At 43.5% G+C, this 27,591-nt stretch overlaps 1 protein-coding gene and 1 non-coding gene across 5 annotated transcripts in view; both read left to right on the top strand.

Moving 5' to 3' along the window:
* Nucleotides 1-27,591, top strand: part of PDXDC1 (pyridoxal dependent decarboxylase domain containing 1) — a 51,463-nt gene that overhangs the window by 13,960 nt on the left and 9,912 nt on the right. For all 4 annotated transcript variants that reach the window (XM_049638288.1, XM_049638286.1, XM_049638289.1 and 1 more), the window contains exons 2-14: nucleotides 2,077-2,150; nucleotides 2,681-2,746; nucleotides 4,965-5,045; nucleotides 6,812-6,958; nucleotides 8,328-8,517; nucleotides 10,947-11,015; nucleotides 11,839-11,917; nucleotides 15,209-15,293; nucleotides 16,145-16,193; nucleotides 16,343-16,444; nucleotides 17,245-17,370; nucleotides 21,030-21,080; nucleotides 26,365-26,428. In XM_049638288.1, coding sequence (XP_049494245.1) covers nucleotides 2,101-2,150; nucleotides 2,681-2,746; nucleotides 4,965-5,045; nucleotides 6,812-6,958; nucleotides 8,328-8,517; nucleotides 10,947-11,015; nucleotides 11,839-11,917; nucleotides 15,209-15,293; nucleotides 16,145-16,193; nucleotides 16,343-16,444; nucleotides 17,245-17,370; nucleotides 21,030-21,080; nucleotides 26,365-26,428 — 1,159 coding nt within the window. In that variant the 5' untranslated portion in view covers nucleotides 2,077-2,100. The remainder of the gene's footprint in view (nucleotides 1-2,076; nucleotides 2,151-2,680; nucleotides 2,747-4,964; nucleotides 5,046-6,811; nucleotides 6,959-8,327; nucleotides 8,518-10,946; nucleotides 11,016-11,838; nucleotides 11,918-15,208; nucleotides 15,294-16,144; nucleotides 16,194-16,342; nucleotides 16,445-17,244; nucleotides 17,371-21,029; nucleotides 21,081-26,364; nucleotides 26,429-27,591) is intronic.
* Nucleotides 5,558-5,627, top strand: LOC125928688 (small nucleolar RNA SNORD45). The gene has a single exon (XR_007459742.1). It is a non-coding gene; the product is annotated as a small nucleolar RNA SNORD45 (small nucleolar RNA).

Genomic DNA, 27,591 nt, shown 5'->3' with positions numbered 1-27,591 from the left:
GTAATACAGCCTATTGTACATTTACTCCATATAATATTAGGTGCAGTAGGAAATATGAAGAGAACGGAGCATAAATACACTTGGCATACACTTAAGTAAGAGGGGAACAGAAGAGAGCCTCTGTAACTGTTAATAACCCAACTCATATAGACATTCAAGACAACGAATTTGTCTGCTTTAAGATTGCTAGGGAGATTAAGAAAAAAGAAAAGAAAATGAGTTTGCGTGTTTAATTTTGTAAGATTTAAGAAATTTTTTATTTAGAGGTGCCTAGGTCGCTCGGTTGAGCGTCCAGCTTCGGCTCAGGGCATGATCTCACGGCTCGTGGGTTCAAGCCCCACATTGGACTCTGTGCTGACAGCTCGGAGCCTGGAGCCTGCTTCAGATTCTGTGTTTTCCTCTCTCTCTCTCTCTGCCCCTGACCTGCTCATGTTCTGTCTCTGTCTCTCTCAAAACTAAACCTTAAAAAGAAGAATTGAAAAATATTTTTAAATTTATTTTTTGAATGTGAGATAGTAGGACACTTGGTAATAAATCCAAAAAGAACATAAAGGGGCACCCTACTGTTGATTTTGGCTCAGGTCATGATCCCATGAACCCATGAGATGATCTCACGGGTTCGTGGGATCAAGCCCCCCATTGAGCTCTACACTGACAGTGTGGAGCCTGCTTGGGATTCTCTCTCTGCGCGCCTCTCCCCCTCTCTCTCTCTCTCTCTCTCTCTCTCTCTCTCTCTCTCAAAATAAATGAACATTTAAAAAATGTTATTTCAAAAAATCAAAAGGAAATGAGCTGAAAAGACTCCTGATACGATGATGGCTGTCCTTCCAGAAGCTCCCTTCTCTGGAGGCAGTCACTATGACCAGCTGGGTAAGCTTCCAGAGTGTATGGAATCACTCCCAGATTTCTGAGAGTATTTATTTCCTGTGACTACTCTGACAAATTAGCACAAACCGGGTGGCTTAGGACAACAGAAATGTATTTTCCCACAGTCCTGGAGGCCAGAAGTTTGAAAGCTGTATCACTGGGCTGAAATCAAGGTGTTGGCAAGGGCTGCACTCCCTCCAGAGGTTCTTGGGGACAGTCCTTCCCCTTCTTGAGCCAGTATGTTGCCAGCCAGCCAGCCCTGATTCCTTGGTTTGTGGCCCCATCACTCCAATTTTTGAGGCCAGCACCTCAAATCTCCCTCTGCTCTGTCTTCACACAGCCTGCGTGCTTGTGTGTGTGTGTGTGTGTGTGTGTGTGTGTGTGTGTGTGTGTTATGTAGTCTCCCTCTACTTCTCTCATCTGCATATATGTGACTGCATTTAGAGCTCACCTGGACAAATACTGGGTAATCTTACTATCTCAAGATCCTCAACTTAATCACTTCTGTAAAGACTCTGCCACATAAGGTAACATTCACAAGTCCCAGGGATTACAATGTGAATATCTTCGGGGGGGGGGGCATTTTTCAGCCTACTACAACAGTAAAACAAGTAGCATACTGTACAGACTTTTCTGGACCTCGCTTCTAAGTGTAAAACTGGAATAACCTAACGTTAATTCACTACCAGTTAAGTGATTGTAATCCATAGAGTGGAATATGGTGTTATTACTAGGAATGAGGTGGATATACTACTGATATGGAACCATATTCACTGTAAAGTAAAAGCAAGTTGCAGGAGTACATATGAGTTAGGTGAGAACTTGGAAAGATACATGTCAAACTTGAGTGGCATCCCTTAGGGAGTGGACTTTTTAATGTTATGTTTGTACTTTGGAATTTATTTTTTTTAGGTTTGTTTTATTTATTTGGGGGGGGGGGGCAGAGCGAGAGGATCCCAAGCAGGGCTAGAACCCATGAACTGTGAGATCATGACCTGAGCCAAAATCAAGAGTCGGATGCTTCACCGACTGAGCCACCCAGGCGGCCCGTACTTTGGAATTTTTTAATCACATGTACTTTACAGTAAATCTGTGTGTTTTATATTAAATCCAGAAGAAAATGGACTTGAATTTAATTTTTCTGCATGGATTATGTTGCAGAAATAATACAGGATTATCCCGGTTTTAACCTTTTTTTGACTTCGCCAGATAGCAGACCCTACACTGGCTGAGATGGGGAAGAACTTGAAGGAGGCCATGAAGATGTTGGAGCACAGTCAGAGGTGAGCGTGGGGCGTCAGTGACCCTAGGAAACGTGCTCAGCCTGTTGTGAAGCTGGTGGCACTGGTTTCCTGCCGGTAAAAACTCCTCTCGGTTTCAGAATGTCACGCGTAGTTGAGCTTCACCTGACTGGAAAGACGGTGTTTGTCTTGGGTAGAAGGTACTTTGTAATGAAAGGATTTTGAAATTGAGGGGCAGGACTTAGCATTTTCAGTTCTGCCTCTTAAGAGTTTCATTTACTTAATATATTGATTTGAATCTATAAATACTTTTTACTGTATATTTATATCCTAGAGGGCATCGGCTAACCAAGAAATGGGTTAAAAAGTGTCATTTTTTTCATGTTCTTTTCCTGAGATTCAGCCTGTACCCCCAACTGGGGGCTAGGGTGATAGGGGTAGGAGAAGAGATGTGATAAGTGTGTTTCAAATCCTGTATCAGTTACCAAGAGGTTACAGGCAGCATTGTCACCTGTTGGCCTGTTCAGATGTTAGCAATTTGGTGACATAGTTTTTTATTTCCTTTAAATTAGAAGAACAGAGGAGGAAAATGGAAAGAAGCTGGTATCAGGAGATATTCCGGGGCCACTCCAAGGCAGGTAGGTGGCAGTGAAGGTGCCTACTTTTAGTTAGGGTATGTGTTTTCTTTAAACCAAGATTTTACAAACCATTGTTGATTTATAATTTTAGTTGTGATAAGCACAGAGCAAATTGAGAGTCCTGTGCAGTGTAACACCAGGAAAACAGACTGCCATTGGTTGGTTGGTGAGAAATCTACCTGCTTCTTCCCCTTTCCCATTCAGAATCTAATTTAATTTAATTTCCCATTCAGAATTAACAACCTCATGACTCAAAAGTGAATGCACAAGTTTGTAACTATAACTCGACTATCATACTTCGTTCCTCCTTGAAACCCATTATCTATTCAGTAGACTGAGCTTTGTGGTGAGAGATACTTTAATTTGATAAGATTTATTATTTGTATAATAAAGTAAAATGAAAATGTCAACTTTGATCATTTGTTGGCAGAGTGATTTCTTTTTTTGGCAGCTAAAACCAATCTGTCAAGCGTGTGTGGTTTAAGCTACCAGGGAAAATAACAGGAAAAATAAGTAGCCGTGTAACTAGAATTTTCACAGGATGTTAGCACTCAGTGTGGGCTTAAAGTCCCAGCCCCGCTTCCCTCAAACAAGCTTGTTTCTTCTGTTGTTTTATAACCAGGAAACTGCACATAGGTAAACAGTACAACTCCCTTAAATTGTCCTTTGACCTGAGTATGAATATATACGAGGTTGCAAAAGGAAAGTATGGAGGAAAGACACAATGTGTCATTAGGTGTCCTATCTGACACACCCAGATACTAATATTTTGAGACAGGTGCTCCTGTTGGTTGCCTGAATGGTGCCGATTTGAAGCCCCCTAGCTGTAAGGTAGGTTCTGCAGCTGAGAGTGGGAGCCAAATCCTGTCAGTCCTCTCCACCCAGAGCTGTGGATGGGAATGAAAGTGTTCTATTAAGCCCACAGAAGTTTCCCTAGAAGAGATACTACCAGGAACATCTGTAATGCTCCAAATGGGAGGGCATTAAAGCCACAGGTCAGGAGCTTTCACACTTAATATAATAATGCCAACGTCTGACATAGCGCTTGGCTAGGCACAGCATTAAACGTTTTTCATGCACTGATTGCATCCTCACAGTTCCGTAATGTAGGGTCTGAGGGAGTTCAACGGCTTGCTCAAGGTCACTTGGTGGGCCCCCACTCCCCACACAGTGTCCAAGGACCAGAGCCCCTGTCACATGAGGGTCAGCACCTTGGGGAGGATTGGTTTTGGCCTTGTTTTGGCGGTGCTTTTGAACAAGAGAGCTTGGTATTAGTTCTCACTGCTTGGTCCAGTCCCATTAATGGAATGATAATGTCTTTTCATTAGAGTTACTGCAAGTCGCCTTGCCATTGCTTTACTACTTTAGCCACTGACGTTCTTCGCATTAGCTTTTAGACAGTCACGTAATAAGCACTTAATGTCATATCTGGGAAGTAAACCTGTTTATACTGTAAGCAGATCTCAGATCTCTAGTTTCCCTGCTTGAGGAAGAGGTAATAAATGATGTTTGCGTTACATGTTTCGGTCGGTTAGAACAGACAGGACCCCTGCGTGGAGGAAAACTAGCCATACCAGTGGCATTGGAGTATGGTTGCTGCTTTTGTGACCTTCCAGCATCTCAAAAGGACTATTTTGGTTCCTATAACATGCTTTTTTTTTTTTTTTTTTTAAATTTTTTTTTTAACGTTTTTTATTTATTTTTGGGACAGAGAGAGACAGAGCATGAACGGGGGAGGGGCAGAGAGAGAGGGAGACACAGAATCGGAAACAGGCTCCAGGCTCTGAGCCATCAGCCCAGAGCCCGACGCGGGGCTCGAACTCACATACCGCGAGATCGTGACCTGGCTGAAGTCGGACGCTTAACCGACTGCGCCCCCCAGGCGCCCCCCTATAACATGCTTTTTAAATACTCTTCTTGGATTCGAATGAACAGGTAGACAAATATTGCTAATGTAATCCTGGTGAAATTTTCAGAACTCAGTCTCCTATTTGGATAGTAGATTTAAATAGCTGGTTATATTGAGAATTCAGTTAATATGAGGTTTGTTTTTAAAAGCTGTATCCTGTATCTCAAACACGTTCTTTCTCCTCTAGCTACTCAATTAAAAAACAAAACAGAAAACACAACTTACCACAGCTTGTTTAAATGAAGGAAATAGAGTGGTGGGGATGTGAGCTATTTCCACCTGTCTGTCAACTCTCTTTTGATTCTGCAGTGGACAAGATATGGTGAGCATCCTCCAGCTAGTTCAGAATCTGATGCACGGAGAGGAAGAGGAGGAGTCCCAGAGCCCCCGGTAATGGACCCCAGTTGGCAGCTTCTCTCTGAAAGTATATGTGACCTTGACTTTGATAGTGACTGCATTCTGACCAGTTGCTGAAATAGCTGTGCTTCATTCACAGTCACACATGATATTAAAACAGTGTCCGTTTTTTCTCTTCTCGGCGAGACATTTAATATACGTTGGGTAATATATTTCGTAAAAGGAAGGCATTTACGAAAACGAAATCCTGTAGCTTATATGGCATCGATTCTCAGAGAGGGACTGGCGGAGGGACCAGAGAATAACTGCTGTGTGCGTTTCTGCTTCCGGTTGCTTCTGCGGCCTCTGACCGCTAACAGGTGCCACAGCTCAATCTGTTGGTGGCAGGGCCCTGTTGTCTGTGAAACCTCCGTTTATTTTTTTTCATCTAGCTTAGCTCCCTATTTAGTTTCATGTTTAATTGTTTTAAATTTAATTTTTTTGGAGTAAGTCATTCTCCGTTTTCAAATATCAGAAGCTACAAAGAGTACAGAAAGGCAGTTTTCAGTCAGCGATGTGACGGCACGTATTAGCCGAATCCAGAGTTGATGTAAATTCTAAAATGACAGTGACCTTGAATGAAAAGGGGGTATTTCCTTTGTACTCTTCCTCCCCAGCTTCTTGTTCTCCTTAGAGACAGCGGCGTTGCCAGCTTCTTGTGTACTCTTCAGAGATACTCTGTGTGTACGTATACACAAGCCAAGTGTCTGCCCTCCCTCCAGTACGTAAACGCTGTTTGGTGTTGTGCACCTTGCTTTCGTCATCTGTGTCTCGGGGTTCACTGTATATCAGTGCACGAGGAGCACTCTCCTGGAAGAGCTGCTTCGTTTTACTTTGGATGAGTGAACGGTGTTTTATGTAACTAGTCGCCTGTTCATGTTCCCTGTTGCAAACATTGCTGCAGCCGGTGACTTTGTACGTGTGTCATTTATCATACCAGCAAGTGTTTCTGGAGATGAAAGTCCTGAAAGTGGGATTTCTGGGCCAGGTAGGCTGTGTGTCTGTAATTTGGATAGCTCCTGCCGAGTGTCCCTCCATGGAATTAGGCCAGGTTACAGTCCCACCAGCAGTACGTGAGAATAGCTCTTTCCCCACACCTTTGCCTGCAAGGCTGTTTGTAGACTTAAGGACCATTGCCAGTCTGCAAGGTGAGAAATGGTATTTCAGCATAATTTGAGTTTGCATTTTTCTCATGAATCAGGTTAAGTGGCTTTTTTTATATGTTTTAAAAACCATTTATATTTCCTTTGCTATGAACTATCTCCTTTGCCCAGTATCCTGTCTAATTTTTTTGGTCTTTTTCTTACTGATTTATAGTTACTTTTTATAAGGGACGGTATTCCATCCATTTTAATGATACATAAAACATACCTGGTTCCCTTGAATTTGCTGTACTGTTTTAAGTAGCTGTTGAATGCAGGGAATTGACTTCGTCTAATGATTCTTTAAAAAAATTAATTTCTGCACATTTTGTCTCAGCTCTACACGCGTTCTTATAGCAGGCACTTGTTTTTTTAAAAAATGGGGGATAAAACTATTCACAGTTTGTATATGTAGTAGATATTCAATAAAATCTTCCTTAGATCATCATTACTTTTTACGCATTGAATTTTCTAAACTTATCTGGATTTCTGCCTTCTAGGCCATTAGGTGGATTTCAAGTCTGACAGATTTCTGTAGAAATGCCATATCTCTAGGTTTTGTCTTACTCCTTTATTCGTATTTTGACTAACACTTTTTAATATGATTTTGATTAACAGAATCCAGAATATTGGAGAACAAGGTCATATAGCTTTGTTGGGGCATAGTCTGGGAGCTTATATTTCAACTCTGGACAAAGAGAAGCTTAGAAAACTCACAACTAGGATACTATCAGACACTACTTTATGGCTGTGCAGGATTTTCAGGTAAGGACATATATGAGTTGGGTACAGACTGTTTCCTGGAGCTCTGCTGCCTGAGTTCATGTAGGCCTTTTCCCCTCCCTCTTGGAAGGCTTGCATTTAAAAAAAAAAAAAAAAAAAAAAAAAAAAATCCATGTGCCTCAGTTTCCCCAGCTGTTAAATGGGGGTAACGTCAGTATCTGTTTCATGGCATGGTTAGGAGGAATAAATGAGTGAACTAGCTTATGTCAAAAGCCGAGAACATAAGCACTTACATTTTGGATAATGTCAGCAGTTTCTTATTTTTAGGATTCCTACTTGACACTTGTCTATAGAAGGAAGAGCAGGAAAGTGGTCGCAGGTATTTTTAATCAAAGGATTAGCTTCTCCTTTAGTAGAAGGAAAATGCTGCCATGAGGAAGTTGAGTATGTGCTATGAAATTGAACGCTTTATGCTGTGCGAAATATCACGCTTTATGCTGTGATAATGTTGGCATTATTAAGGAGTTATAGCACATAAGGATTCAGTAGAAGACACAGGACCAGTGGTATTTCGGGGTTTATGCTGTTGCTTTTTTTTTTTTAATGTTTGTTTATTTTTGGAGGGGAGAAGGGAGAGGGGGAACGGGCAGAAAGAGGGAGACACAGGATCCAAAGTGGGGCTTGAACCTCACAAACCGTGAGATCACGACCTGAGCCGAAGTCGGGTGCTTAACCGACTGAGCCACCCAGGTGCCACTATGCTGTTGCTTTTAAGGAAAAGGAATGTTTGCCTAACACTGGAAAATTTAACTTGACAGACTCCCTTTCAGATGTTGGAAAACAGCTTGGCCAAGCAAGAGTTTAAGTTTGCCTAACTGAATTGCAAAGGAGAGATTTTCTTCTAATAAAAATCTGCCACCCGTAATTGAAATTCTCTCTCCTTACTTTTCTGGAAGATTGAGAAGAATAATTTGCCCCAGGCAGACAATAGTAAAAGCAAAAGTTAGGCTGACTGGCAGCTTTCGCCTTTTTCTTTACTTGGAATGTTTTTGGACTGAAACTGCTAAGGACCTTGCCTGCGTTATCCAGTGCTGGCCTTCTTGTAGAGTAAGCTGAAACCGTGATCTCTGGCCTTTTTGTATCTAAGGGACTCCTATTCTCTGCTGCTTTTTTTCATAGTTTCTGCTCTTTTTGGAGTATGGACAAAGGGTGATTGCTTCCATTCTTTATAACCTCCAGCTGTTGAGGTGTGGTCAGCCATCTAGGATGAGGGCTCTCCCTATCTCCTTTGGGTGCTCTAGGTGAAAAGTCCTAGATTAAGAAAAGAATTACTCCCAAGACTAAAATTAGGATGTAAAACTGTCTCTTACCAGAGACAAGAACACACCGAGAGATGGCTGTCTCTTCACAGGTATGAAAACGGCTGCGCTTATTTCCACGAGGAGGAAAGAGAAGGACTGGCAAAGATCTGTAGGCTTGCTCTTCACTCTTGTTACGAAGACTTCGTAGTGGACGGCTTCAACGTGCTGTATAACAAGAAGCCTGTTATATACCTTAGTGCTGCTGCTAGGCCTGGCCTGGGCCAGTACCTTTGTAATCAGGTAATATGGGATAAGGTGGACATGTGAAAGAAATTGTGTTCCTCTCTGTTCTGGAACTTTATGAAGTGCATAGGCCCATTTCTTTAGCCGTAGTTCTTTTCAAATGAAAAGAAACAATGTGCTTGTTTTGTCAATATAAGAAAATATGTAAATAGATATTAATGAATTTTCAGAGGTGTGTACATATATATATTGTTTAGTTGCCCAAAGGCAACCACAGTTAACATTTTTCTTCCCCAGATTTTAATCAGAGAGTGTAGATGTGTTTTTACAAGGTTATGTTTGGCTTTTTTCACTTAGTGTTATAACAGGTGCATATCCTGTTTTAACAGTTCTTCAAAGTACAGTTTATTTTTAATATCTTCAGAATAGTCATTCAAGTCACTGTATAGTGTTTTAGCCAACTGTTTCCCTTTTGGACAGTTAGAGCATTTGCATTCTTTTGTTTTCTGTGACCATTTTCAGGAAGTGCTCTTTGCATAGTGTTAGGGACATTTTTGTGCATATAGCTTTTTCTTTATTTAGAAATTTCTATATTTAGAAAGTACTTTCTAGATTATATTCCTTAGATAGATTTTCAGAGTCTGTCTAGAATTACTAGATCAAAGAGCATTACCGTTTTTGACGCTCATGGGACGTCATTACGCTCATTGACATGCAGCCCAATTAGGGGGCTACAAAAAAAACGTTCAGCCTCTTGGCCGAGAATGTTTTAGTTTTGTTTTTGGGTGTTTTTTGTTTTGTTCTTTTATTGAGAGAGTGAGAGAGCGAGCGAGCACAGGACAGGGTAAGCGGAGGAAGGACAGAGAGAGAGGGTGAGAGAGAGAATTCAAAGCAGGCTCAGCGCTGTCAGCATGGAGCCCAACCAGGGCTCAAACCCACGGACCATAAGATCGTGACCTGAGCGGAAATCAAGGGTCAGACGCTTAACCAACTGAGCCGCCAGGGGCCCTGTGAGGGTTTATCTTTTGTAAGATGAAGGAGTCCTGTGGAGATCGGTGGGGGAAACTCAGGGACTTCAGCTGATTTTGAGCTGTGGTCACTGGCAGCAGGAAATGACGTCCTCTTTTTGAGTGTGTACAGAATGAAGAGATTTACAGTGTCCTTACAGAAACCTGGAACAAATTACTTACTGAGTACCTACTACAGGCCAGGTTCTTCTAGACCCATAGCTGCCTTGTCCCAGCGGTCCCGTCTTCAAAAGCTGTAGGGGGGCAGGGGTGCGCCTGGCTGACTCAGTCAGAAGGGCATGCAACTGACTTTTCATCTTGAGGTTGTGAGTTCGAGCCGCATGTTGGGCATTGAGCTTACTTTACTTGTTATTTTTACTTTTTTTTAATGTTTATTTATTTTTGAGAGAGAGAGAGAGAGACAGAGTGCGAGTGGGGGAGGGGCAGAGAGCGAGGGAGACACAGAATCCAAAACAGGCTCCAGGCTCTGAGCTGTCAGCACAGAACCCGACGTGGGGCTCAGACTCACAAACCGTGAGATCATGGCTTGAGCCAAAGTTGGACACTTAATCGACTGAGCCACCCGGGCACCCCATAAAGCTTACTTTTTTAAAAAATGTATATTTTTCATACCTAAAAAAATATATATGAATACTTAGAAAATGTTTAGAACGTTTTATACTAACAGTAGCTAATTGTTGGCTTATGGGGTGGGAGGGCATTTTCACTTTTAATTTCTTTTTTTTTAATGTGTGTTTTACTCGGGTTTCCTTTCCTCATAATTTAAAAGAAGAATTTTTAAGGAGGGAGAAGGTGTGCATAAAGTGTTCGTTAAATGTTTGGTCTCTAAATGGTGCTACCAAGTCTTAGTTACAGAACGATATGCTGCAACTGTTTAAAAATTCCTCAAAAATTCCTCAATTCCTCAAAATTCCTCAAAGCTGAAAATAAAGAATATAAGATGTATTTGACAGTTACTATCTCCATTCATAACACTGACTTCACTCCTTTTAAGAAGTGTACATCTGCTAATCCATATTTGTTGCTTGTTAAGAGTGGGTGGATCCATAAATAAGATCCTGTTCTTTGAATGCCTTTAGCTGGTGTTATTTACCACTAATGCTCAGAGGAAGGATCCTAAATTATCTCCCAAAATGCTCAAAGCTTGGTTGTTCCTTAGTTTGGAAAAGTGATTTTATTTTTTGTTATATTCTAGAATATAACAAAGATAGTTACCCATTTAGCTGACTCAGAGAATTTTACATTGTCTGTGTCTTCTTATAAGAACCTCAGCTGCTAGAAATTTTAGGTTGACTTTCTAGATATACTTTAACACATATTTATAATATTAGGAATTCCTAACAAGCGAGATTGTTTAAAAAGAGTAATTGTGACTTGTCTTGGTGCCACAGTCTTTAGGGGACATAAGTGGATGGTGACAAGGATCTTGATTACAGAATTGTGTGTTTCTTCTGGCAGCTCGGCTTGCCCTTCCCCTGCCTGTGCCGCGTGCCCTGTAACACTATGTTTGGATCCCAGCACCAGATGGTGAGTTCTCTCTTCGGTTTGTAAGATAATACAGAATTGTGTTTTGAAACGGTGTCTTCCTTTCAACTGAGGTTCTGTTTGCTGGCCTCCACATAATTATTAGTTTATTCGTTTATTGCTTGTATCTTCCCATTGCTTAATCCATGCTTCTGGGTTTGAAAGTCCGCGAGGGCTGGATGGCATATAGGTCAGGAGCCCCTGCCTCCTCAGGAATCTTGTCATTACTGTATCACCTGATTTAAGTAGAAACATGGGAGTCCAGATGAGCGCCATACATTTCTTCTAAAGTTCATCCTTTCAAAGGTTGTCACTGTTGCCTGGATTTGTGAATGGGCAGATTTAGAAAATGAGGTTCTTTATTGTAATGTGGGATTGGAATTGGATTCTGCGTATTTTTAGGCCTTCCCATACTGAAGACAGAAGCAAAAAGGATAGGTTTTAGGGTCCTGTGTTTCTTTTTCCAAGGTACCTTGATTATCTGGTTCAGATACATCAGTGAGTAATATCAAAGATAGATTTTTGGGTACATATGGGGACTTGAGAGAACATTTTCTTTAAACCTTAGTGTTTAAAACTAGAGAAACATTCATCCTGTATGTATACAGTTTTTGACTTTAATCTCATTTAACTGTTTTTTGTAGTTAGTCTTCAAGGGAAACTATTTGATTTTCATCTCCCTGATTAGGTAAAATGGAAAAATGGTCAAGAATAAGAATTTTATTTGTGTGGTTATTTTGAGAGTCCTTTGTTGAAAGTTATAAGTTCTTATTGTACAGCTTTATGCCCGTTGCTTCATGTTACTGTGACTTGCCTTTCAATCTAGGATGTTGCCTTCTTGGAGAAACTGATTAAAGAGGATGTAGAACGAGGAAAACTGCCCCTTTTGCTTGTAGCGAATGCCGGTAGGTATCGTGAACGGAATCTCCCATTTGGATGTATAAGAGAAAGACAGGGTACTTAGCCTAAAAAACAAAAAAACAAACAAAAAAAAAAACCCTGAGTTTTGAGAAATGTTTGTCTGCCTCGTGTTTAAGGTAGTTTGTGTCAGCATCGTGATGAGAATTAGAACACGGCACTCGGCTCCTCGCATCCCCTTCAGTTGTTGGTTTGTTGGGGATTTACTCTGTTGGTGTGTATGCTTTTTCATTTAGGTTGTCAGTACTTCTCTTGCATGTGCTTCCTTTCTGAATCGCATCTTAAAATGTCACGCTTGAAGGTCCACCTCGCATGCAGCAGTTCAGCTCCCGCTTTCTGCTCAGCTTCCCATTATCGAATTCAGCGTTATACTTGAAGTTTGAGGCAGTGCGTCAGGCAAGAAAAATCATTGTGACAACACCTATTAGAAAGAATAAACTGTTTTTACTTGCAGACGGCATGATTATATAGGTAGAAAGTCCTAAAGAAACTAAAGAAAGGCCTTTGGCACTAACAAGCAAATTGATCTGGAGTGCAGGATTTCTGTGTACCAGCAATGTACAACTGAAATTGAATTAAAAATGCCAGTCACAGGGGCGCCTGGGTGGCTCAGTCGGTTGGGCGTCCGACTTCGGCTCAGGTCATGATCTCGCGGTCTGTGAGTTCAAGCCCCGCGTCGGGTTCTGTGCTGACAGCTTAGAGCCTGGAGCCTGTTTCAGATTCTGTGTCTCCCTGTCTCTCAGACCCTCTCCCGTTCATGCTCTGTCTCTCTCTGTCTCAAAAATAAATAAACGTTAAAAAAAAAATTAAAAAAAAAAAAAAAGCCAGTCATAATAGCATCAAAAAAGTGAAAACTTTATGGTTAAATTTAACAAAGTATATGCGAGGGGCACCTGGGTGGCTCAGTAGGTTAGGTGTCCGACTTGGGCTCAGTCACTTGGGGCGGTTCGTGAGTTCGAGCCCCACGTCGGGTTCTGTGCTGACAGCTCGGAGCCTGGAGCCTGCTGCGGATTTTGTGTCTCCTCTGTCTCTGCCCCTCCCCTGCTAGCACTCTGTTTGTGTGTGTGTGTCTCTCTCTCAAAAATAAATAAACATTAAAAAGAAAAAAAATCAAAGTATATGCAAGATCTGTACACTGAAAACTACAAAATAATGCTAAGAGAAATTCAAGAAAACCCAAATAAATGGAATGGTATGCCATATGCTTAGGTTGGAAGACTCAATATTAGAAAGTCTAATTTCTCCAATCTATAGATTCTATAGATCAATCCCTATCAAAATCTCGGCAGGCTACAATTTCTTATAGAAATTGATTAGCGGATTCTAAAATTTATGTGGAAATACAGAGGATGTGAGAATAGCCAAAATAATTTTGAAAAAATAAAATTCGAAGACATAGGCTGTCTGATTTTTAGACTTATTATAAAGCTACAGATAACCAGGAAAGTGTGGGAATAATTGAAGAGAATAGAGTTTAGAAATAGACTCACATGGGGGCATCTGGGTGGCTCAGTCACTTGAGCATCCGACTTCAGCTCAGGTCGTCATCTCACATCATAGTTTGTGGGTTCAAGCCCTGCATCAAGCTCTATGCTGACAGCTCAGAGTCTGGATCCTGCTTCGGATTCTGTGTCTCCCCCTCTGTTTGCCCCTGCTCTGCTTGTGCTCTGTCTCTCAAAAATAAATAAACGTTAAAAAATAAAAATTAAAAAAAAAATAGACTTACATGTATATGGTCACTTGGCTTTTTACAAAGATGCCAAGTTATTTCAAGGGAAAAAGGTGGGTCTTTTCCACCAGTGGTCTTGGAACAAGTAAATACCCATATGGAAAAAAAAAAAAAAAAACTGAACCTTAACTCTTCCCTCACTGTCTATACAAAAATCAGCTCTAAATGGTTTATAGACCCAAACCCTGCAAAAGGACCACTTGCATCGGTTGTGTCTGTTGAGGCAGTTGGTTGGGATTTGGAAGCTTACTGGGTGGGGTTCTGCTAACTGGAAGTTTAAGACGGTCAGGAGAATGCACGAGTTCAGGTTTTACTCATGGTCTGTGAAGAGGGACTTCCCTACCCAACCTGTAGTGTATACATACTTAACAAGGGGTGGGTTAAAGTGTTCAGTATGTTTAAACCAACTTTAAAATGCGTGTTCTGTTTTAGAACAAAGGACTTTTCACACTAGGTTTAAAAAAAACCCACAAATTTATCTCTGTGTATAATGGACACACCTAAATTAAAATAACCCAGGGGTACCTGGGTGGCCCAGTCAATTAAGGGTCAACTTAGGCTCAGGTCAGGATCTCACGGTTTGTGAGTTTGGGCCCCATACCAGTCTCTCTGCTGTCAGCACGGAGCCTGCTTGGAATCCTGCTTGGGATCCTGTCTCCCTCTCTCTGCCCCTCCCCAGCTCTCTGACTCACGCTGTCTCAAAAATAAACATTTTTTTTTTTTTTAATGGTGGTTAATTAAAAAATTAACAACCCAGTGGGGCCCCTGGATGGCTCAGTCGGTTAAGCATCTGACTTACGGCTCAGGTTGTGATCTCATGGTTCATGGGTTCGAGCCCCGCGGAAGTCTTTGTGCTGACAGCTCGGAGCCTGGAGCCTGCTTCAGATTCTGTTTCTCCCTCTCTCTGCACCTCCCCTGCTTGTGCTCGTTCACTCTCACTCTCTCTCTCTCTCTCTTTCTGTCAAAAATGTTAAAAACATTTTTTTAAATAAAAACCATTAATAACCTAGAAATGACAAAAAGCAAACATGGAAAAGGGTATCTTGGGCAAATGGTGACAGAATGAAAGTACTATCTATAGTGGTGTTAGTGTGAGATAAGGTAGACTCCACGCTAATTAAAATTCGTGTAATCCGCTAAGGCACAGTAATTAAGAAAGCTTATGAGCATATCTGAAATGTATAAAGGAAGACTAAAGGAAAAATAGATAGGCTACAAGTATAAATTGACAAACCCACAATCTTGGTGAGAGACTTTAATATGTTTCCCCAGAAACAACATTAAGTGGATGGAAAACAAGTATATGGAGATTTTAAGTAACAAAATTAACAAGCCTGATTTTATAGATACATAAAATGGAGAATGTGCATGCTTCAGACCTTGAATGATCAACTTGTAACAGTTGGTTTTAAGCCAGCTCACATACACAATCTCAATAAAACAGATACAGTGTTACTTCTTTCTTAGATAACGTATTTATAAGCTTTTATCCTGCCGTAAGGGCTCAAAGTATTCCTTTCAGTATCGTTTTTTGTGTGTTTTATCCTAGGAACCGCGGCAGTAGGGCACACAGATAAGATTGGGCGTTTGAAAGAACTCTGCGAGCAGTATGGCATATGGCTGCACGTGGAGGGGTGAGTGCAGGGCGAGGGTGGCTCCACGTTGGGCCTGCACCCAGTGCTTGTGAAAGAGTGGCCCTCTGTCCAGGCTCTTTGTTGTAACGATTATCATTATCGCGAAGGGCTCTTTGGGTTGCGTAGTAAAGATAACAAAATAACCCAAAGTGGTGTCAGCGAGAAGAGATTGTATTGGCTCCCATAACAATGAGCCACCATCTCCCCCCCCCTTCCCCTCCCCCTCCCCCCACCCCCACTTGGCCTGATTTTCTCCACGTTGCCTCCATCTATAGATAACATTTTCCTGTTTTGGTACAGAATAGTTGCAGTGGCTCCAGTTTGCTTTCCCGTTTGTGTTCCGAGGGTCATAAGTCCCGACAAACGCCTCCTACTGAGCCAATTGCTGTGGCCAGGGAATTGTAACTCGCCTGCGGTTCGGGTCATTTGCCCACCCGTGGAGCAGATGGTGGCGTCTCGTCCACCCGAGGCTGTGGTCTGATAGAGGAGATGGGGGTGGTTCCCCAGAAGGACCTAGGGGAGGATACCCGGCAGCCGCGGTGGTCCGTACTCAGCAGGCCATGCGGGCCGGGTTTTCATTTGATCTCTCTGGCAAAGAGTGATGACAGGAAAATAATAGCTACGAAAGATAGAAAACGAGACATAAGACACATAAAGTGCATTTTCAAGGTTTTGCCGAAATTTGTACACACCACATTTTCTCTTGTTGTTTTAAAAGCTGATCACCCAGCTGAAAGACACTTAAATGTCAGATTGGAACAGCACCTCCTTTTTTTTTTTTTTTTTTTTTTTAAGTGTACGTAGGGAATAAGCAGCAATTAATAATTAGTGTTGTGTTTTTTTTCTTCCAGTGTGAATCTGGCAACATTGGCCCTAGGTTATGTCTCCTCGTCAGTGTTGGTATGTTATGATTTACTAAATACTGTGTTTTTAAGAAGGAATTACAATGACCTAATCCCTGATGACTTCCCATGATTTTTATGAATTGAGGGGGGTGCTGGGTTTCGTGTACTCTGATGGTCTGTAACAAACCTTGTTTTCTTCGTTAGGCTGCAACCAAGTGTGACAGCATGACATTGACTCCGGGCCCGTGGCTGGGTTTGCCGGCCGTCCCTGCAGTCACCCTTTATAAACACGACGATCCTGCCTTGGTAAGCTCACTCTCACTGGGAGGGAGTGGGGAGAGGCTAATAGTCAGCATGGAGTCTGGGAGCAAAATACGGAAAAAGTAGAAATATCCTTGATGCTATTTCTGTGACTTTTTTTTATCAAAAAACCCCTGTTCTTAACACAAGTGGAACTGTACTGAATACATTTATTCTGTTCTCTCCCTTTGCCTCCGTGTGTACAAAGAACTTTATGACCTTTTATGACTCTGTAATATTCTGCCTTTTAAATACTACAATTTAATCTTCCTTTGTTTCCAAACTTTGTTACTAACATAGTGAGCATCATTCTGTATTTCAAATTACTTCCTTAGAATAGACTCCCTGAAGCGCCGTTAGTATTGAGAGTAGTTAAAGCTCTTGATCCCCCTGGTCTAGAAGGTTTTAATACATATTTTTTTTAAGTGGTTCTTGATAGTGGATCGGTTCAGTGATTCTTACTAAAACAGTTAACGTCTTTCTAGGTCGATAACGGCCAGGTGTTTGAGGACACTCAGAACAGCCGTGGAAGGGGCTACCTCTTGGGGGCCTGAGAGCTCTGGCCCATCTGGATTCTCCTCCTGGCTTTGCCACACCTTAGCCATGAACCCTTGAAAGCCAGGTCTCGGTGCTAGGCTGCCTAGAATACTCCCCTCACAAGACTGTTAGACAAACGATGTTTAGTGTAAGCCAGGTGCCTGGCGTAGCATCTGACGCATACAAAGTGCATGGGAATATGCCAACCAGTTACGTCAACTGTGTGACTTCATCGGCTTCGGTTAATAAACCCATATTGGCTTTTTCAGACTTTGGTTGCCGGTCTTACATCAAACAAGCCAGCAGACAAGCTCCGTGCCCTGCCACTGTGGTTGTCGTTACAGTACTTGGGGCTTGATGGGATTGTGGAGAGGATTAAGCACGCCTGCCAGCTGGTGAGTAGAAACCTGCAATTTAAATGAGTCACAGATACTCCATGGTGAAGGCAGAGACAGAAAACTGCCTCGTTCCTTACTCATCATCCAATACCGTGTTGTCTGGATTTCGCATCTCCTAAGCAAGCAGACCTGAAGTGCACATTTGCCGTTGGAAGTTCTGGGGGAGACTGCTGGGGTGTCCCATCGTTAGTGGCCGGATGAAATCAGATTAGATGATTGCTCGTGTCATTGTAGGATGAGGAAAGAAGTGATAGGATGAGAGCCAAGGAGCGGAGAAGGAGCAAAAGGGGGCTGGAGGAGGGTAGTTAACATGGCCCCCAGCCGGCTGTCTCTTGAAGGGGGAAGGAAATATGGCGGCCTTAGGGGTGGTGATGGATTGCCTGCGTATTTTTAATACCAGCTGTCTTGGGCTCCCAAATGGCAAGGCTCTAGAGATGGTTCTAACTCTCCTTCTGTATGAGGTGTTCTAATTGTGAAAGTATATATATAATTATGCTACAGTTTAGAAAGCAAAAAAGAGGTCACATGTATGCAGTTTGCGAGCTGCGTCCTACCTGAGTCTGAAAGCATGGCGTCGCCTCTCTGTAAGTCCATTCGCTTACCTGGGAGACGGGGGTGATGTGAAAGATGGTTAGGCCTTCATGAGCTTGTGCATGCGAAGCTCTTGGAGTGTTGCCTGGTCACATGCGGATGGGTTTAAGAATAAACCTTGGTCTGCAACGTGTTCTGTGGAATCGTCGGTACTTCCTCAAGTGTCATTTTTATAGTGAGGAAAAATCCGTGTTTTTGTGTTGCTGTGGCAGCTGCCTTTTGGTTCATCATGCCAGGATGGTTCCTCCTGACGCTAGTTTCTGATGCAATAGGGACATTCTGAAGGAAGTAGTTTCATTGTCACATGAGGTAATGTTGAGGTCTGTGTCATTATGTTTCCAAAGCACATTTCTGAAAAGTTTCCTCACTGGGCCGTCGGCTCCCATGTTGAAGTTTGGTTGTTCGGAAGGAGAGGCCTTTATTGCCCCGGTAACTTAGTCGCTTTGGGGAAGGTTCGGGCCCTTGGGGGAGAGCCCTTCAATTCGCTTTGGCCTCCAGAGGGCAGGGAGATAAATGAGACATTCTCTGGCAAACCCTCAAGGCCGCCGCAGCTCTGTCTGCCTGCAGGCACACGGGAGCGGTTCGCAGTCCTGCCGAGGACCTCAGTGACATCCTGTCGCTGACCCTGTAGTGGGAACTGCAGGGAAATGTAGTCCCTGCGGCTGTCACCAGGTGCCGGGTTCCCTGGGGGCGGAAGTCAGGCTCCTCCTCATCCTCCGCTTCCTCCCTTCATCATCATCATCATCGTCGTCGTCTTCATCCTCCGGGGAGGCCATGAGGACTCATTTTCTCTGTAGCCACCTCGGTGCTCTGCGCACGCACCGCCTCATTTGAACCCCGCCGGGGTGGAAAGTCCGCTGATAACACACCAGTAAGTATTGTTCATGAGGGGTTGTCCAGCGTCCCACACTCAGTAAGCGTTGGAAGGATGAACCCCGAACCCCTGAAGTACACCTTCTTTTATCCCCGTGGCAGTGATGAGAGGTCTGGGGCTGGGACACTTCTAGAACGGTGAGGACGGAAGTCCTCATGTGCATGCTGCCCTCCAGAGACCCCTTCCCGGCGCTTGCCATAACCACCCTGTCAGATAGCTGCTGCCCTCCCCGTCTTATAACTGAGGGACCTGAAGCCCAGAGAGGCTAAATGACTTGCCCAAGGTCATAGCTAGTAAGTGGCAGATGAACTTAACTCATCGTCCTACAAGTGGGGTATTGAACTCCGGTTTGGTTATTCCAGACCTCGTGTTCCAAATAGTCGTAATAATGCTGTGTTCTCTCACTTACCTTTTCTTTTCCTTCCCCAGAATCAGGTACTGTGCCTGGCACACATGTGCACTCAGTAGTTTGGGTGGGGTTTTTTGAGCTATAATTAACATATTAGTGTCAGGTATACGGCATAATGATTCAATATTTGCATATATTGGGAAATGATTGCCACAAGTACAAGTCTAGTTAACCCACATCACTATACATCATTACAGAATGTTTTATTTTAAGTAGGCTCCACACCCAATGTGGGACTTGAAGTCACAACCCTGAGATTGAGTCGCCCACTCTACCAACTGAGGCAGCCAGGTGCCCCTGGAAATTTGTATCTTTAAACCACCTTGGGGCGCCTGGGTGGCTCAGTTGGTTGAGCGTTGGACTTCAGCTCAGGTCATGATCTCACGGTTCGTGGATTCAGGTCCCACGTCAGGCTCTGTGCTGACAGCTCAGAGCCTGGAGCCTGCTTTGGATTCTGTGTGTCCCTCTTTCTCTGCCCCTCCCCACTTGTGCTCTTTCTCTCTCTGCCTCTCTCTCTCTCCTTGTAAAAATAAACAACATTAAAAAAAAAAATTTAAGTCACCTTTATTACCCATTTCTCCCAGCTCCCAACCCCTGCCTCTGGCAACCACCAATCTGCTCTGCGTATTTATGAGTTGCATGTTTTGTTTTGTTTTGTTTTAGATCCCACATGTTAGTGAAATCATACCATTGTCACAGATGGCAAGATTTTATTCCTTTTTTATGGTGAATAATATTTCATTGTGTATGTATGTTACATGCCGTATATTTTCTTTTTTTCAGCCATTGATGGACACTTAGGTTGTTTGTTTATCTTGGCACTTGTAAAAAAATGCTGTCATGATCGTGAGGGTGCAGATAACTTTTCAAATTGGTGTTTTTGCTTTCTTTGGATGAATACCCAGAAGTAGAATTGCTGAATCATAGGGTAGTTCTATTTTTTATTTTTGGGGGAGCCTCCATACTGGTTTTCCATAGTGGCTGTACCAGTTTGCATTCCTACCAACAGGGTACAAGGGTTCCCTTTTCTCCACATCCTCACCAACATTTGTTATTTCTTTTCAGCCATTCTCACAGGTGTGAGGTGGTATCTCATTGTGTGATTAATTTGTGTTTCCCTGATGATGAGTGATGTTGAGCATCTTTTCATGTACCTGTTGGCCATCTGGATGTCTTCTTTGGAGAAAAGTCTGTTCATGTCTTCTGCCCATTTTTTAAATCAGATTTTGGGTTTTTTTGCTTGCGTTATATATATTTTGGATATTAATCCCCTTATCAGATAAACTGTCTGCAAATTTGTCCTCCCATTCAGTAGGCTGCCTTTTCGTTTTGTTGATAGCTTCCTTTGCCGTGCAGAACCTTTTCAGTTTGATGTGGTCCCACTGGTTTCTTTTTGCTTTTGTTGCCAGTTACTCAGTTTTTGAATGAGTGAATGGCTTATGTTGCTAGTACGACAAATTCACATACGTCTCATTAGAAACCGCTTTTCTGGAAGCCCCAAATGTAACTTTCAACTGAAATCATCAGGGAATATTTCGGTTCTGGAAAAGCAAGAATTGGCACCCTAACTCAGGAGCCATCGAGTGACAGATGGCTTTATCGGCCTGAGATCTTTGTCTGCGGGCCTGCAAAAACCATCATGGAAACCATGTTTCAATATGTTGTGTCAATCTAATGGATATCATTAATCTAATGAAATTATAACCTAAGTAATTATTAAATAAATACATATAATCTAATGAAATTATAAAAATTAGAAGCTATTTTTTGTCTTTTTTGCAGAGTCAACGGTTACAAGAGAGTTTGAAGAAAGTGAACCACATCAAAATCTTGGTACAGTATATATGATTTGATCCATTTTTTTTTTTTTTTTAAATTTTTTTTTTCAACGTTTTTTATTTATTTTTGGGACAGAGAGAGACAGAGCATGAACGGGGGAGGGGCAGAGAGAGAGAGGGAGACACAGAATCGGAAACAGGCTCCAGGCTCCGAGCCATCAGCCCAGAGCCCGACGCGGGGCTCGAACTCACAGACCGCGAGATCGTGACCTGGCTGAAGTCGGACGCTTAACCGACTGCGCCACCCAGGCGCCCCTTTTTTTGAAGTTAATAACTTAACGTCAGTGACTTGGAATGATCTCCAGATTGGGTGCATCTCAGTGGAATTGTGACAGCTCCAGTAAAACCACATTCTTCGGAACAGATTCACGCACCAATGACCTAACTCTACAGAGAGCACAAATCTAGAGATTTGTACCATATGCTGAACCCCTGTGATGCTTTTCATATAATCGTGTGTAGTTTTGTTCTGTTAAAATTTAGAATTGCACAAAAATCTAACAAACCCTGTTGACTTCCTCTGCCCAGTGATTTTAGAACATTCATACTACTGAAATGAAAAGTCATTTTGTCTCTCATAGTGTTTGGGGCAACTTTTTCTGAAACCTTCTGACACCAGAGTTTTCATTTGCACAGATTGGGGAATAAGGAAGAGATCAAGTGGCCTTGTTTTTTATTCTCCCAGTATCCTCCTAAAATATACCAGAATCTATCAGACATTGCTGCTTAAGGGCAGTTATTAGACCCAGGATGTGAGGATTTAGCAGGGCTAATAACGAAGTATTAGTTCAGGTTTGAATGTTCTCATGTTTTGCCTCGTTATATTTTAGAATTTCAGGAAATAGAGGTCAGATTCTAGTTTAAATAAGGCCACTGAGTGTTTCTTGGACAATCCTGCAAGATGCAGTTAAGTTTAAAACTAATACTTAAGTTTTTCTGGGGTTCGAGTTGATATAGTTGATTCCATTTTAGTGCACGGTTTGCTTTAAGTGCCTGAGGGGGGCGCTGCTGTCCGTTGCCTTCTGAGTAGGAGCTTGGAGCCTTTTCAGTTGACCTGAGATGACCCAGGTTCTAGCTTGGAAGAGGAGAGTGGCCCATTGGAGAAGCGGAGGGATGAATGTAAATCAGGAGACTTGGGTTCTAATTTCAGCCGTACCACTGACGCCCTATGACATTGAGTCATTTTCTTTGCTGCCTAAGCCTGTGAGCTCAGTTGTCGGCGAAGGTATGTTGGTTGGACTCCTTTGGTTGTAAACAGAGAAGCCCAGACTGTGGACTAGCATGAGCAAGATGGCAGGGATCAAGGTGGTGCTGGGCCTGTGGACCTTGTTCCCCTCCCTCACTGAGCCCACTTGGGCTCCTCCTCACGTCCCCTCTGCCCCCCTGTCCTTCTCCAGGCGGGGAGATTGTGCCGGTGCTAGTTAATCACCAGTGGGTTTGGAGCATCTTTGGAAGGCGGTACACGGTCCGGGCATGAGCCCTGCTCCACCCCTCCTTCCCGTGGATGTTCGTCTCCGTAGATACACAGTAACTGGCAAACACCGTGAGGCACCGTGACTCCAGTAATAATTGTCATCACAGCAGCTGTTCGTGAAATGGCGCCCAGCGCACACGTTCCTTCATTTAACCCTGACAGCAGCCGCCTTCGTATTCGCTCTTCCTTCTACCTGCAAACACTGTTCCCTTCAATTCTTTTCATGCCTGCTTTCTTACCCTTGAGGTGTTCGTTCAAGTACCCCCTCTTCAGAGAGGTCTTCCCTGGCCATCCCGCCTAAAGCAGGCCTACCACCGCCCCTCACTCTGTCCCCTCGGTTTTGTTGTTCGTGGCAGTTATTACTACCTGAAGTCGTCTATTTGTTCATTGTCTGTTTTTCTTTGTCAAAGCTTTGTAGAGGCAGGGACTTTTGTCTTGTTTTTGTTTCACGGTTTTGTGTACTGTGCCGGGTACTTGGCATAGATACTGGAGCCTAAGTCAGTCTGATCTGGGAATTGGTTGCAGCGGCTGCCGCATCTTTACTGGCGAGGAAACTAAGGCACAGAGAAGTTAAGTGACTTGCTCCTGCCACACAGCTAGGATGGGATAGAGCTGTGATTCACACTCCGAGGCCCGTGTTCTTAACCGGCGGACCAGTCTGTGTCCGGTCAGTTCACAGAAGTTAGCACTTGTCCTCCTTCAGTGGCTCGTGACGAAGGGCGAATCAGATAACGTATGAGAAAGCAACATGAAAATTGTAAGGCACCGTAAAATACAGGTCAGTATTAAATGTCTTTTGTCGCCACAATATCTGTGTAGTGCTTACATAGATACCGCGTCCTCGGGTTCTCGAGACGTCACTGTGGCAAAGCGGTGTTATTTCCGTCTCTGTGTGGCGGTGTGCTCGTGTCCTGAGCCACACGGTGGTATGTGGCACAGCCAGGACTTGACCCCGGGGCGTGTGAGATTAGCCGCGTCTGTGCACAGCGGCTCCTTCTGCAAGCTCCCCGGGGGCCTTCTTGCCCATGTAGGCGGCCGGCCCTGGGGGAGCCTCTCAGGCCCGAAGCGCCGACCCGCTTCCCCAGCTCACCAGGGCCCGGGGCCGCCTCCGGGGCGCAGGGAGGCCGCGGGGAGCCCCTCTGTCCGTGTGTCAGTGTAGGTCCTGTCCGCAGCCGCCACCGAGGCTGCTGTTTTGCTAGCTCGGCGGCACGTGGGCTGCGTCCCACACTCGCACTTAAGGGGGAAATAGGGTATCTCACCCTCACACCTGCAAGTCTTAGCCCCGTGCGGCACTTAACGTCTCTGCTGTCCTTGAGGCTCTCCAGCTTCTGCTACTTTGACCGTGGCCATGGTGTGTCCGAGTGAGGACTGTGTAGATCCTGCTTGGTTGGGACTTGTGCTCATGTAACCTGAGGAGTCTTTTTCTTTCTTTTTTTTTTTTTTAATTCTGTGCAGTTTGCGTTTTCATATATGACCTCCTTCTCCGATCTCACCAGCATAGTGAACATTGTCACGGGTCCATCTTCCTTCAGCCCCTGTCCTCCTTTCCGCCTCTGCCTCCTGTCCTGGCACCTGAGCAGCCTCTCATCTGTGTCGGCCGTGTTTTCACTTTGAGTGATACCTGCCTCCTTCCAGCGTGTTCCCTTGAGCTCTTGTTAAGTCATTGTTCCCTTTTTGGACATCCTTTTTTCTTTTTCTTTCCGTTTTTGTTTTTGCTTTTGTTTTTATGCTTCCTGGTCCTCATTTCTCTAAGCACGGTCGTCAGAGTATGTTTCCTTTTGGAGCACAGATTGTCCCTTGTTGCGTCTGCTGCCGGGTGTGTACTTCACTTTTCATTATGACCTGCATGTTTTTCTCATGTGTGACGGGCGAAGGTCCGTCTGTCAGTTCCACAGCCGGGACTCCTGCACCAAATGGCACGTACGGCCCATGGCAGTGCACACCTGACGTTTCACTCTTCGGTGCATTTTACTCCCTGTGTAGACGGAGCCTCAGGCCACAGGAAGCCCTCTTGCTGGTCGGCAGATTGAGCTTTTCTCCCCCTCTTCTCCTTGGGGTCCTGGCATGACGTGCGCTCACCACCATCTGCACACGGGCCCGAAGACCCTGGGTGTTAGTTACAGCGGGTTCCCCTCCCTGCTCCCCGCTCGCCAGCCCCTGCTCCGCTGACGATACTCTTTGTTTTCTTTCTTGATTCACTGTTTTTGTGAGCTTAGCAGTGGTTATGTTGGGTTTTTTGGTTTTTTGGGGGTTTTTTTGGTTTTGGTATATGTAATCCCGCATTTCAGTCTGCCATGTATTCTCTGTTTATAACCATGTACAGTATTTCTCATGCACTGACATTTGAGTCCACCGAGCTCAAAGAAATAAGAAACCAAGACTGTATTAGACTATATATAGAAGTCTGGTTACTCAAATCATCCTGCTTCATTCATCCTGACTGAGGTTCGGGGAATGGGCATAGAATTTTATTGCTTTTGTTTCTATTTGCTTCTTGGATTTACTCCATTCTATTTAGATATTAAGGCTCTCCAAGTGTTAAAAGTACTAAGAGAAAAAAAAAAAGCATTAATAGATTTATGTTTACATGAAAGTTAAAGGAGATGATAGATAGGTAACACAGCAATCAGCTTAATAAGGTGGCAAATTTGATACACATCTTGCTTGGCCTAAATCACATCCCTGTGTTCCGTTCAGAGGTTAACAGCGCAGACCTTGGGCCAGCTACTTCCTGGCTTTGCAAGTTAGCGTTCCCACTCTGGAGACATCACACGCAGAGCCTTGGAAAATAGGGTTTATAACTAGAACTGTTGAGTGGTTAGACATCTGTCCCTGTGTGCCATATTCTGTCAAGAACATTGCTGTTCCCTTTGTATCCTGACCCCCTAGTGGAGCTGATGAGTCGCTCCACTGTTTGATGGCGTCCGTGAACTAACTTAGTGCCGGCTTGGCTTCATGTAGTGAACGTTTTCGTCTGTGATGAAATCTGCTAATGAAGTTAGTCGTTAATGAAGTTAATGAAGGACGCCTGTCCTTAATATAAGTACCACTTCAGTGATTTAGGAAATACTTAGACTCAGCTCTAGACTGTTTATCTTCATTACCAGTAGGACTTACATCCTGTTCTGAGAGTTTTACAAAGTGAGAAGAAAGGAGTTTTCCTCTTTTTGTTTGTGACTGTATAAAAAGTTTCAGGGGTACCTGGGTGGCTCCGTCGGTTAAGCGTCCGACTTCGGTTCAGGTCATGATCTCACAGTTTGTGGGTTTGAGCCCCGCATGGGGCTCTTGTGCTGACAGCTCAGAGCCTGGAGCCTGCTTCGGATTCTGTGTCTCCCTCTGTCTCTGCCCCTCCCCTGCTCATACTCTGTCTCTGTCTCAAAAATAAATAAGCATTTAAAAAAAAATTTTTTTTTAAAGTTTCAGTCCTGCTTAAGTTAGCATAATTTCTAGGTTGTTGAAAGCTTCCATTCTCCCAGCACTGATTCTGGTTCTTCTTTTTCCTCTTCACTGATCTTTAATGGCAGGCCTCTGTTTATTATTATTACAGTTTGCTCCTGCCTTAATTTCAGTATACCTCTGTCAGATGTCATAATCCAGGAATGTGTTCTCAGAACCGGCTTATAATTATTTCTAGGAATTTTACTAAACCCTTGATTTCTATTTCTGTAGCAACTGAAATTAACCTTTGAATTTTGTGTGTTTACTAAGAACCTATGCTATCTGTAGCCTGCTTTTCAAACTCACTGTTTCATTTTGCAGGTGTTGGATGTAATGTTAATTGGTAACATCAGATTGTATTTTTCAGGTGGAAGATGAGCTCAGCTCTCCGGTAGTGGTGTTCAGATTTTTCCAGGAATTACCAGGCTCAGGTAGGTGACTTTAAAAAGCATAATTTTTGTATTTGTGTCTAAGGGCTTTGAATTTTAAACTATTTCAAGTTACATAGATAGTCCAAAATATTTTGACTGCTAAAATCTGCAGTCATTATTTTTTCAGAAAATGTTAATGATTTTTCACAAGAATTCTGGTCCTAAGTGCCTTAATAGCATTTTAGTGATAGTTTCCTGTGATCAAACCAGTGGTTTCCAAATGCCAGTCCCTAGACCTAGTGCTAGAATGAGTGAAGAGAGACCAGGATGCGTGCACGGGTGTCCACACACACACACACACACCCAAATAGCCTCATGTTTTCACGCTCATTTGCCATAGTGTTTTTAATGTATGTTTACACTGTATTTTAAATTATTTAAAACGTAAACTATGTTAAGCATAAAAAAGAAAGGAAAGAAAATAGAGATTTGGGGGCTCTACTTCCTAGATACTTTGATTCATGAGGTTGGATCCAGGAATCTATTTTTACAGGGTGCCCCCAGCGCCACCAGCCTAGTCCAGGGCACCGTTACTTCTCACCCGGACAGCCGCAGTCCCCGCTCGACTGATCTGTCACTTCTGTGTACTGCACATACCCCATTCCAGACCATTCTCTGCATGCGGTCAGACCGGGCAGTACATGAGGGAATCCATTCGCGCCCTTTGGCTGCCCAGACCCTCAGTTTCTTACTATTTCTAGTGAATAAGGTCCAGGCTCAGTACCAGGCCTTGTAAGGCCTATGGAGTCCAGCCCTTGCCATCTTCTCTGACTTCCTTTTAGGCCACCTCTCCTCTCGATCATTGTGACTTAGACTGGTCTTCTCCGAGTTTCTGGAATATTGTGCCCTTTCCTAGAGCAAGACCTTTGCACTTGCTGTTCCCTTTACCTCGAGCACATTTCCCTTCACTCTTCTTCTGGCTGGCTCCCTATCACCATTCAGGTCTCCATTAGGTGCACCTCCTTAGAGAGGCCTTCCCTGTCCATGCTAAGGCACCTCCATCATACTGTATCGGAGTCCCCGCCTTCTTTCATGGCACCAACAACAATATATGGTGATTTCAGTTCTTTCTTTATGGTATTTCTTCAGTAGAATGTAAACAGCTAGATGACACTTCCTTATATCTGGCGTGCCCAGCACACCGCCTGGCAGGAGTAGGCGCC

This window comes from Panthera uncia, chromosome E3 (assembly GCF_023721935.1).
Source record: "Panthera uncia isolate 11264 chromosome E3, Puncia_PCG_1.0, whole genome shotgun sequence".
NCBI lineage: Eukaryota > Metazoa > Chordata > Mammalia > Carnivora > Felidae > Panthera > Panthera uncia.
Note: the sequence above shows the minus strand (reverse complement) of the source record. Positions and strands in the feature narration are given on the sequence as shown.